The sequence below is a fragment of the Chironomus tepperi genome, unplaced genomic scaffold, assembly GCF_022539635.2.
Source record: "Chironomus tepperi strain 1889 unplaced genomic scaffold, CSIRO-AGI_Ctep_v1 contig_430, whole genome shotgun sequence".
NCBI classification, from domain to species: domain Eukaryota; kingdom Metazoa; phylum Arthropoda; class Insecta; order Diptera; family Chironomidae; genus Chironomus; species Chironomus tepperi.
The window spans coordinates 69,750-83,185 of NW_027226552.1; the positions used below are offsets into that span (position 1 = coordinate 69,750).

General features: G+C 32.3%; 1 protein-coding gene across 1 annotated transcript in view; it reads right to left on the reverse strand.

The window, feature by feature from the left end:
• Positions 1-13,436, reverse strand: part of Kul (Kuzbanian-like) — a 123,792-nt gene that overhangs the window by 69,038 nt on the left and 41,318 nt on the right. The window contains exons 2-3 of the mRNA XM_070649750.1: positions 7,700-7,892; positions 7,511-7,632 (exon numbers count right to left, since the gene is read on the reverse strand). Coding sequence (XP_070505851.1) covers positions 7,511-7,632; positions 7,700-7,892 — 315 coding nt within the window. The remainder of the gene's footprint in view (positions 1-7,510; positions 7,633-7,699; positions 7,893-13,436) is intronic.

Here is a 13,436-nt window from a genome sequence, read left to right on the forward strand (position 1 = left end):
TCTGAACTCCCAGAAGGTTTTGGAAGTTAGAATCTATTTTAGACTTAGTCTATAAGCAAATAGGTAAGTATAATTATATTTTGGTCCCTAGCGACCATTTTTCGTAGATATCTTAGCTTTAGGTTGCGCTACGGCTTGTACTTTATATACTGTACGCATGCAGAAATCATCTTTTGATTAATTTCACTTTACAGCCTGTCCTGAAAGACTCCTGGTATCTACAGTCACATTTGTTCCCTATAATCACTTCTTAATTGCTTCCAAGCCACTATTGTGTACTTAACAACATTTCAATGTCTACCAATCGATTATTTACAAGTCTAACTATCTGTCAGTCCTTAAACATACAATTACACATTTATAAATCACAATGACATAGCAGAATATTTCAAAACACCCCCCAGCCACCCCTTTTTAACAAAACATTCAATTCAAGATATTTCAATGTTCAGATTTTTCAATTCCATATCCACCAAACCATGAAACACGTCTCAAATATACATGAACACGCTTACTTGATTGTAAATACATAATAATGGAAATATAATAATGCTTTATTTATAATAAGGCGCAAAATATTTTGTAATTGCATTTGCATACACACTCGAGTAATTATATACAGCACGTTGTGATGCAGGAAATTTTAGCTGTGCGACAAATTCTTTACTTTGTCATATGATTTTGAGCGTGTGGGTGGAATGAATTGAAAAACGGAAATTCAAGGTGTTTGGAAGGCACACGGTAGAAGTGCATTCATGTGGACGTCATGTAAATTAGCTTAATGTTCGTGGCTAGGATGGAAATTAATATGACAAGGTTTATGGAAGTTTTAATGAGTTTTTTGGGTTAATTTGTTGCTTAAAGGGTTGGAAAAGTGGTTTTATTGATTTTTTAATGAGAATTTTAAAGGGGGTTACTAGATAATTAGGTCAATTGTTTATAATAATAAGGTAAAAGCTGCTAAGAAATTCATTTATTGACTAATCGACACTCGGGATGTCAGCTAGGTAAATTTAAGCAAGAAAAATGAAATATTGATTACTTTCTATGCCTTTAATGAGCCATTAAAACCAAACGACCTCCAAAACCCACCAAACAGATCAAAACTCACTCAACAACACAAAAAATTGATTTTTTCATTAAACGTTCACTTTTTTTATTAAAAATTAATCAACGTGTAATCAAAATTCTCACCTGACATGAATAGAACCGCACACACTCGTGTGATTAATGAATTTTTTCTCAACACTCGAATATTTTCTATCATAATTTCTTCATAAATGCAATCAGTGATTGAATGTGATACATTTATTACGTAGATAAATTAAGATTAATGAATGGAGTGAATGCTCATAATGGATGTGAAGAAATGTGGAGCTTACATGAGTGCATCAGCATTTTAGAAAATTGTTTTCTAGTGGAAGGTCATCGAACTTAAGGAATTGTGAGTATTTTGTAAATTTTTCAATAATATTTAATTAAATTTGATTTATTGGTTCCACTGAAGCCCTCAAGGGACTCTCTAGTTATCTCCGACTCTGTTCTAGTCATCAACCCATATTCTATTATTTCCAGCCATTAATCGTGCATATTATCCATTCTAAAATCCGTTAGCTCATCAACCAAACTAATCCACATCCCATCCCATTCATCGTCTAACTAAATCGTTTATCACCTCACTTACTCGGCTTTTTGAATTCCAAGTACTTTAAAAAAAATTCTTCATATCTTAATAGTCATAATCATTTGCTAATTTAACTAGCACTAAGTGTTGCATAAAAGAAATATTTCGAGTCATTTTCTCTCACATTTAAAGATATATGTTTGCGATGAAACTGCATAATTAGCTAGAAAAAAAAATTACATATTGCCGCAAGCTTTAACTACACGTTCCTCGCTCTGTCTATCATTTGCCTATTATTTTACCATTTCTAAGACATTTTTAAGAGCAAAAAAAACCAACAAGTTAAAGAAACTATAAACATTAAAATGCAATTTGCAAATGAATGTCATAAAAAATCATAAAATGAGAGCATGAATTAAGTGAAACTTTACAATTTTTTATTCACATCTCATTCCATGACTTGAAAGTGTTTCATTTAATTTGTCAACTATGTAAATATAATAATGGGTAGTTACAACGAATGTTAAATGCTTTTTGGAGAGTTTAAGAAGTGAAAATTTCTGTTTATTTTTCAGTTGAAATTTGGGGAGGGTAAATGACAAGAATTGAGCTTTTTGGGAGTGGAATGAGGGTTTCTTGAGAGTCTTAAATGGATTTTTTGACACAATATTACAAGTGGAAGTGTCAATGGAAGATAATGGCATTTAAAAGCAGTCAAAACTACAACAGACTGCATTTTTAGTCTTCAAAAAGCTTTTAAGTCGAAAGCTTAAATCCATCTCAAAGCATGCCCATCAATATGAAAGTAATTTCAGTTCTATTTCAATTCTACAATTATTGACACCTGCATTTACTTAACAGGCATCATAACCGAATGTACCATGCCTTCATTTGTAAGCCATACTAGCTAAGAGATCAAAAGCCATTCGTATGGCTTCATTTACTTATTTTTGAGATGATTCTCAATCATTTTTAATCTACACAAAGTTCAAAGCTCAAATATTTTACTATGGATTCAATATAGCCATGTTTACCTACTTCACACCTCTCAGCCTCAACAGCAACACTTTCATCAACACCCATATCACAACCAATTAATTTCCCTCCCAAACATCATTAAATTATCTGTTTCCAAATTAAAAATTCAATTCACCATTTATATCGAATTATTCCCCAATTTCATGCTCAATTTACTTCTTTATATTTTCAAATAAATCGAAAAAAATAGAAATTTTTGATTTGCAATCAAAAACATTTCTGATTTTCTTGTTTGCAGATTCTCACATGTAGCAAATTATCGAGTAAAGAGAAATTTAATCAATCGCATTTTTGGAAGTAAATAAATCAAAAAGAATAAACAAATAAAGATGGAAACTATTGTGTAAGTTCTCATTAATCACTTTTACAACATTGTCACACTTTCTATTGACTCTCTGTGTGCTGCACACTTTTAGCAAATGAATGATGAAAAGAAGTAATTTGTTATTTGGGTTTGGGTCATTTGTCACGAGATTAGGGGCTAAGTAAGAAGTTTTGTGAATGTCGTGATAATTTATAGTTGGAAGTCGCCTTTGGGGACTTTTAAGGAATGAGAAATGTAATTGTCTGAAGTATTTCAAGAATGTCAAGCAGATTTGTTGTAAATTTTTAATTGTTTTAAATTGTATGCTTTAAAATCCATTAAACATAACTACAAAGTTCTCTTAAAAACATGAAATATTCAAGTGCCACTCAACCCCAATAAAATTTTCATCATTTCAACTCATCCACTTGTCCCCTAATTAATTTAACTCTGAAAAAAAATTTCAAAACAATTTTAAAATATTCAGCATAACAATAAATTTCGAAAAGGGGTTATTTGGATGTTGCGTAATAGGATGTAGTCAGTATTTAAAGCACATCTTGTAGAAAAGGCAAAAAAACTGACTTTTAGGGAGATTCGACTGAATTCTACCGTGTGCCTTCCAAGTAGGGATGATTTGTGGTCAAAAGCTTCATTCGGGATAATATGAGTATGTCCTTGTTATTTCGAATAGCAAAATCTGTTCGATAAGACTCGTAGTTCCCCTAACGATACCAAAAGACCCATCAACCCCCTTATTCTCCTTACAAACTGCTTCAAAAACAGGAATTTCTATTTAAATTGTACAAAATCCATAAAAATCTCAATAAAAGTCACAAACTACCCTCCTTCATTACACAACATCCAAACGACCCTCAAATTAAATTTTTCAAAAAAATCCTTACCATCCCCACCAGACCGCAAAGCAATTAAATTTTTAACAGACAATTTTTCAGTCCAAAGCTATCACCTTTAAATTTTTTTGAGTCTCTTTTTCATTGCAAAACATTTTTTATGCCTTTTTACACCCCATAAAAATTGAGCGAACCCTTTTTTTGGTGCTCTCCTTTCAATTTAACTTCCTCGTGCTTTTAAGTCTACTGCAAAGAAGCAGCAAAAATTTGATTTAGAATCTCATAAAAAATTCAATTTAAAAATAACAAATTTTCACAATTTACATACTTCTATGAATTTTAAAAGGACGTACAGAAAACTTTTATGCGATGATTACAAGCAGAAGCAATGAAGACCGACTGGAATGCTAATTTAAATTTCCCCTTAATTCCCTCTGATCTCCTGAGTATCATAAATATTAATATTATTTTTCATTTCTATTCTTTTTTTTCTCTATCATCTTGTTTCACTTGTTCAAGCAGAGCTTCCTCTCCCATTTGTAATTTCCTCTGTTGTTTGATGCTGATACAACTGCTATGCTGTATAGCCTAGAACTTTTACGTTACGATAAATAATATGAACAGTCGGTGGATATTATTAGCTGAATATTTTGTGAAATATGTTCTGTGGCTGGCTCGGGTGCGCTAGGATTTTTATTTATTGGAATGCTATTGAATTTTTGATTTTTTTTCGTGTGGCTGGTTTTCAGTTTGTTGTGTAGCTATGTGAGAATTTTTATGTAGCTTTATTCGATTTTTTGTAGCTTTATTAGATTTTTGTGGAGCTTTGTTGTTTGCTTAGTTATGTGCGACTTTATTGGATAATTTACGACATTTTTGAATCCAATGAACAAGGTTTTACTAAAATGAAGTTCAATAGAACCTAACTTGGCCTTAGATCAAATCTACGGCAAGTTATGGCTGAAAATATCGTGTTTTCCACATTGTGAGGCTTTCGGTAGGTTTTTTCTTAGCTTTTTCGACAAAAAAAATGAGAATGGAGTTGGCCAGAATTTTTCGTCCCGTTCTGCATACCGTAAGTCATGTGGGACCAGAAAATCGAGATAGCTTGCCTTCTGGATTCAAATTCACTTCTTACACTAGAATTAATCACCTTATATTAACATAATGCGCTCTAAAATCTACAATTCAACCTCAGACTCATTCATCTCCAGACACAAAACTAGAAAAACTCGAAAAAATATATAATTTTTTTCTCTTCACACAGCAAATGAGTAAGAAGGATGGAGAGAAAAAGTTTTTTAATTACTCCCGAGAATAATTTTTTGTTTCTCTCTTTTTTTGCTACTTTTACTGCTGCTACTGTTCTGATATATTAAACAAAATACAATTTTTCTTCATTTTTTTATTATTTGGACTTTTATGGAAAGTTGAAAGATAAATAAGCAATAAAGAAGAACAGATAACATAATTTCTTATGCCTTATGAATTTATATCTCATTAAAATTTGATCGGTAAATTCTTTTTTGGTTCTTGAAGTTCTTTTTTTGGCAAAGTTTTTTACTTTTTTGTTCTTTTGACTTTCTTGTCTTGTTGGCTTTTTGTGGGTTTTATTAAATAATTATGAAAATTATTGGGTAAATTACTAGGAGATGACTTATGAGAGGAGTTTTGAACGTCTGAGGTTTGGAAAAATGGGGTTTGCCATGATTTTGACTTAAGCACATCATTAAGACAGTCTCAAGCGACATATTATGGTCTAACAGCATTCTTACGTCACCTTGTTGACAATAAAGCATCAAAACGAGTCTTGATGACATTTTACTGGCTCCTTTTGGTTCTTTTACATTAGCGCGTCGCTAACTCGAGTACCATAATGGAGCGAACAGCATTTTGACCGTAAAATTGGTCGGAATCATTCGTCAACCGATTATCACAGTTAATACGACGACATAGTGATACCCTTGTGAACATGTAGAGCTGTTCGGGATTAGAAAGTGCTTGAAACTTCTATAACATCAACCCCAAATCTTTCATATATACAATACTCAAAAATTCATCTTAGATTCTAAACAATAGTCCTAAAATTCCAACTGTGTCACCCTAAATTATTCAACAAAATTCTCTCGTCGTGGACAATAACAACAAAGAAAAATATTTGAAAACTTTTTAATTACGAATTTTTGTTTTCCCAACTTTCTGTTTTAAATGAATTTAAAAGCCATATGACTTCATCCCCCTCGTTCATAATTTCTTTCATCACATTTTTAATGTCCGAATACGGATTTTTTTTACAGCTTATATCAACTTTTTTAAATCTTTATGGCTCTTCGTTTCCTTTACTTAAGGGGGTTGTGCTTGAATTAAGGCAAATTTTAGGATTTAGAAAGGGGGTGTGGGGGTTCTGACATAGACTGTGATTTTTAAATATTTATTTTGTTTCGCTTCTCAAAAATTAACTTTTTTAAAAAGTTTTATGATATGCTAATCCCGCCATGGGTCGACCGACCATCTCAAAAAAGACTCTTGAAATTATTATTATTATTATTGTCAAAATCAGAATAAACAAAATGAAATTCGATTTTCATTTGAGATATGAGACAGGATGGAAAATGGAAATGAAAATGGAAAAATCAGTCGGATGAAAAATATTGAAATTGTGAAGGATTTTGTCAGAATTTTAGGGAAATTTTGACAATTTTTAAAATTGAAATTTGAAATTTCTTTAGATTTTTTTGATACTTTTTTTTTCAAAATTTTAATTTTCAAAAATTCAGAAAATTCTGACAAATTCCTCACAAGGAACGAATCAGCCCAAAACAGAAGTAACAAGGAAAAATTATCTCCGTAAATAAATCATCGAGAACCCCTCAAAAAAGTCGAAGAAAAGAAAATATTTCAGCGTTCATTTAAAAGTCATCGAATAAAATCTTCTTGTAGGCTAATTTGAAGTCATCAAGTGGAATGGTAATGGAGGTAAATATTAAGAAGAAGTGCTTAAAAATCATACAAGCACGTTTATTTAGATTTATTCGCATACTTTCAGATTTTGAAGTAATTTTCTTGGGAATTTACACTTATTGGTTGTGACAGATAGGACAGAAATAGCGTTGGAAGTGTAGAAATGTAAGCAAGTTAAGATTTGATTTATTTTAAATGACATAAAAAATAGGGAAAAGTATTTTGTGAAAAATATGAGGAAATTTATCATTTTTCAGTATTTAATATTCATGAAATGTGTCTATTCATTTGATAAATGTTAGGATAATTGGTCTCTGAGCTTGAGACTGATAGAATTGAATAAGGTTCAATAAGGTGATGCCTGCTTGGTATAGGAAGCTACTTAATAGCAGTTTGGGGCCCACTGTCAAGCTTATGTCACTTGATTCGTGTTATACAGTGCATTTGACTATCATATGGACAAGATTACGGTGCCAATCTAATGGGTATTTAGGGAAAGAGGGGGGTGAGTATGACTTGGATGTTAACCCGCCTTCCTTTCGTCTGAATGCGTCCTTAAAATTGTCATTCCTACGATTTATCAAAAAATGATAATTTGGAGCATAACACACCATATTAACGTATATTCAGCATATAACGCGTATCATATCACTAGAAATTCCTTCCATCACGCACATTAAAAACAAATTTTAATCAACAATCCCAAAAATTATTCAAAAAAATACTCACTCTCAAGTTTTCCACTGTACACACGAGAGATGTCATAGTCGAGGGGCCCATCAGTACTTTCAATAAGAATATCAGTTGAAAATATTGATGTTGGATCTTCTCTCATTTCAATGCGAAACTCTCTGTGGATTGACAAAAACAAATTTTAAATTCAAAAAAAGTTCAAGTCACAAAAACATCCAAACTTACCTATCATGAGCATTGAAATTGAATTTGATGACATTTGTCGATCCATAATGTGGCGAAAAGTGATTGTAATTGATCTCTCGTTTCCGCCTTCGATTTGACTCGTGTGCACGATGTGCTTGCTCCAACGCATCGCGGTTGAAGTGTGCAGGCTCCCAATGGCGTATAAATGTATTTATTTGTGATGGCACATGAACTGAAAAGTGGATGAAAAAGGGAAAAGTTTTAGTATTATTTTATATCATGTGGTAAAAAGTTTGTTGTTTGGTTGTTTGTGGATCTGAATTGATTTGTTTGTCGACGGATTGAAGTCTTCAATTAGTTCTGTTGATGCTTAGATAGACAGTTTAGATTTAGCGGCTGTTTTGGAGGTTTTTTGATGTTAATAATGAATTAGGCAAGAACGTTCTATCAATTGACTCGTAAATAATGCAGAATTGAGGATTAATCAGTGATTTGTCATTGGAGATTAGTGGTTAAGTGGCTCGAGACTTGATACCTTTTCAATTCCCAGAATATGAATTTACAATGTAATTTCAAATTTATTGACTAAAATTCTTAAGAATCTACAAACTTTACAAAAACCCTAAAGCATTCCCAAATGAAATTACTTCCTTAAAATTCACTCAGAATCCTTGGGTCGCATTCCAAACAAAATTTCTACAATATAAACAATTTCAAGCCTTTTTCATATTGACACATTAAATTCTACAGAGAAATTTTCCGCAATGTCAAATCTGATTCATAGAGAGCATGAGTGGAACTTTACATACATTTTTTAAAGACTGATGTGTGTTTGTGTAAATGTGTTTACGTTTGAAATGTAATCACTTGAGACCTTAAAGAGGTAGAGAATGTTTTGAGCATGCAAATAGAAATTTCCTATGCTACATGTCAATTGTGGATTTCGAACTGAAATTTTTGATGTCAGAAAATGTTGGAATTCTCGAAAGCTCTCAATCTTGAATTGAATTTGACATTTCAAATCAAATGGCTTTAAGCTTCAAGAAATTCTACAGTCGTCGACCTCAAATATTCAGTAACTTCCTTCAAATTAATATTTAATATCTCTCATTACACTTGCCTTGCCCTTTAATCTTACATTATCTTCCGCTACACAAAATTCTTCAATTTCAATTTCAACCTTTAAAGACTCACTGTCTTCCATTCACTTGTATCACACATGCGAACATTCTATAGCATTTATCGAATTCCCCGTGAGACTATAATTAACATTTTGCGCTTCGAATTACTTGATAAAATAATAAGAAGTTGCTATAAAAAAAAAAGTCAAATGAATGCGAGACTGAATAATTTCTCATGAAAATTTAAAAAGGTCACGAAAGAGCAGGAAAATTAATAAAAATGAACTTCAAGGTACATTACAGACGAAAGTCAGAAAAAAGAAGATAAAAAAAGTGACAGAGCAAATGAAGAAAAAGTTCTTTGATAAGACGGAAAGAAAAAGAAAAGGAGGATATTGGAAATGGCATTAGGTATAGTGAGATAGCGCATTTTTTGGGGATTAAGGAGATGTCTGGATGTTATGGAGCTCCTTCTTTGTCTGAGAGACATAATGTGACCAATCGCATTTTTTGCCAAACAAATGGGTCTAAATCACTAGTCACGTTACCATTAAGGCAACTTGCAAAGTTGCAATACGGCGACGCATTGCTGCCCTAATGAACATTCTGTGCTGTTCGGGTTAGTAAAACTTTAATTGAATTTCACAGAATTGATATTCTGATATGCTCAGTACGTTCTTAATTCCTAGAATGCGGTAAAGTGCTCAAAAAGCTATCAATTTCAAAGCTTCCTAATGTTCATGCATCCCCAAAGAATCGACTATTTTCAGACCTTTCTTGGAATCTAAAATTGGACTTTTTTGCACATTTTTCTTAGAACAAAGTACAATTTTGTTAGGATGATGAGATTATCAGTTATAAAATTAAGCTAGTAAATCTGGGTAGGCTTAAAGACGACTTTGATGCCATGATGCAATGACTTTAGGCTTAATCAGATTTTTCGGGGGAAAAATTCAAGTATTATCCTTTTATTAAGAGTTTTTTTAGATGTTGTGGAAATTTGGGGAGTAGAATAGCTTATAGTTGCACATGGGGTCGGTTATTTGTGAGATAGTGAAGCATATTAGGGATGGTTGCTACCAAGCTCATGAGAATGGCAAGTTTATCAGAAGAATGGCTGATTACATCGGAAATTGACTAGCAAACTACAGAAAATGACTAAATAAGATTGAAAGTCTCAATTGCCCGCCTCAATCTCATCAATACCTCCCAAAATGCTCCAAATCTTCACCATCTTTAGTCCAAAATTCCAGCTAAAAATGAAGCTGACATTGAAAAAGTGTCGGATGAAAATAAGTTCTTTCTCTTCGTTACAATTTATCACATTTTTCTCACTCACTCAGTTGTGATGTGTTTTTCCTTCTCGTTAAATTTCATACATGACGTACGCCAATTTGTCGCATTTATTTACACATACAAAGTCACACACATACATCCACATACGCACATAATTCTTAAAATAAATGACTTTTCTTCCCTTATTTTTCATCTTTCAGCTTTCTGTTTTTCTGATCTGCGTCAAGTGAATCAAGAAGTCAGTTGATAAAGTTACAGATGCGGGTATGAAAAATTCATTCGTGCACAGTTTATAATGGTCGTCGGTACTTTAAAACAGTTCAGCAACAAAAAATTTGTTTTTGAAGTTTTTTCGCGTAGAAATTTTTTTTCCATCTTTTTGTAAACGAATAAGCAAGGATAAAAGGGATGAAAAGAAGCGGAATTGTTGAAAATTGGAGCACAGATAGGATTATTAATAAGGGATGTAATTAAAGATAATTTCTTTCCGAAATAAAGGGATCAAAAACAAGAAGCATGTGCTGTAAATTGAAATTATCTTTTTACAGTTGATGAATGGGAGGAGAGTAGGGTGGCTTAATGATTTTTCAACTGGAGTGTTGATTAGAAATTGTGAAAATAAATCTGACGTCAAATTCAGTTAATTATATAACATAACAACCCATAATTCATTTCCATTTAAAACCACATCAAGAAAGTCTATTGCCATATCAACTACAATCTTTCATATACCTCAATATCCACATCAAAAGACTTTTTTTTCTATAAACCAAATCAACAAGCTTTCAATTCATTAACTTGAAAGTAATTCATGCTCATAATTTATCCATTAAGCAGTAAGCATAAGCAACAATTTAAATCATAACATTTTCAGTCTTCAATGCAGTATAAAAAATTGTTATAAATTATGGAGTAGTCATAAATTTAAATTAGATGTATTGAGAGTCTATCGATGATGATTGAATGTGATGCTGCATACGGTAGTTGCATGTCTGGCAGAAGTGCAGGAAATGTAGATTTTTTATGGATATTTAAGGAATTTTGACTTAACAATTTGACATTCCTACTCAAAATTCCACTCACAAGCCTATCCCCAAGGGAAGCAACCCATGCAGTAGCAAGGCCAACAATTAATGTCATGTACTAGTCGTGTGCATAAAGCAAATTAATCTCTATACTCAGAAACCCAACATTTTATTGTACATTACAAAATATGATCTTTTCATACGTAAAAAAACGTGATACTTCATATCCCGCAGATCTCAATTCGTAATCATAATTCATATGCTGTATTTTATGCGATTATCTAACAATGTTGCCACAAAAAAAACAGAGCCATAAAGTCAGCAAGAGAGAAATAGAGAGGCTGATAGACATCAATTTTTAATGAACATTTTTTTTTTGCCTTCTATATCAATAATTTATACAATCAGATACGGCACGAGTGAGACGAGCTTTCATATTGCAACATGATGGAAAGAGATGAATGAGCATTAATATAGGAGACATTTGAGAAAATTAGATGGCGTGAGTTGAGTGACTTCTAGGAGAAGGTGTGTGGTCACTTTTTTGATGTCAATTACTCTTTATTATGTCCATTCTGTGTTGTGCTTGTGATATGGTCCAAAAAGCATGATTTTCATGTTTCTCAGAAAAGTTCTGATTACACATCCAAGGGGGTCTTTCGGGATTTTTGGGGGATTCTTTGGAATTTTGGGTTTTAATTTTGTGGTGTAAATTAGAAATTAAAAGCACATGCAGGGACGTACTCAAGGGAGATGGGGTCAATCCCAACCTCTAGGTATATGGTAGACTAGAGTTGATCTGAGTAGCTATAATCAGCTTCAAAGTAAAGATACTTAAAATCTGCATTAAACATCAAATTAATTTAGAAAATTGTAATCATTTTTAATGCAAATTTTCTATCAAAATCATCTAATCCAAAAATATAAAGCCATAAACTCTAAATTCTACTAATCCAATTTTTTTCAAAATCACTAAAAATCAGTGAAAGTTTCACATGTTCAATTAAACCCACAATTCTCAATTTCAACCTCAAAATGAGCAATTTACAGATTTTTGCGAAATCCACTCAGATTTAATTAGGTCGATCCACATATATAAAATTTTCAACGCCCATCAACAACAATTCACTCGTTTTTTTGAGTGATTTTCTTCACCGTCAAAATAATTATTTTTTTCGACAAGGCATTTAATGTAAAAACATTTTCAACATACAGGCACATCACATATTATTTTTAGATAATCAAATTTATGAGCATTGTGAGCATTATGAAAAAAAAAAGATCTTCAAGGCACACTTTGAAATGTAATTAACAGTCATGATATTCACACATGTTGCACATTAGAAACGATTTTATGTGGATGATATTAAAGGTATAGACCTAGACCTTCAGACATTTTATCACAGTTGCATAAACATTTTAATCGCTCACCGGAGTTACGCTCGTTTGAAGACGCTATGAATCTTTTATAAATAAGCAATAAAAATATATATATAAAGAAGATGATCTCGAATATGCGATAAAGGTCATGTCTCATGTTTAATTCATATTTGATTTTCATTTTTCTTAGCCTTTTTTTCTTATGCTTGTCATGGAAATCGGTATATTGACCTGGGTGATACAAAGTTAGCATAGGGAGGCATTTGGAAGATATTATGAGTGCAGGGACGTATTCCAGGGACATGAGGGTGTTTGGTACGTTAAGGATCAATCCCTAAACTCCCTTCGATGACAATCAACCCCCAAATTTCCTACATTGACACCCAAACTCCTGACATTGACTTCCGAGCTCTCTAGGTTGACCTAAAAATACCAAAACTACCTGGCTACGCCCTTGGTTAAGTACCAACCACTTCATTCATCAAATTACGAAAGGGCATAGATTTCAATTTAATTCTCGTCCTCCTAACCCCAACATGACCCTCTCCCCTTCTTTATAAAATTCAATATCACCATCCTTCCAGTCAGAATGTGTCCAAAACTTATCACATTTTAAACACTCTCTCTTCCTTAAATGTAATAAATACATTTAATAAATATTTTCAAGCAAAAACTTTTTCCTTATGACGGAAATAACTTCCGCAATTTAATGCCTTGTCTCCATCATGCTAATTTTATTTCCATAAGAAACTGCAAAAAGAAATATATTTTTTTTCTGTCCAAAGTTTTTGTTGCTGTGACGGAAAGCTGTAAAAAAAAGTTTTCTGTTTTTGGAAAAAGTTTCAAGTCACACGCAGGAAGATGTGAAAGTTTATGAGCGGAAGCTTTGAATTTAACAGAAGGGAAGAAACTTGAAGATACGAAATTTTCTTGTGTGATAATTTTTGATAGCTT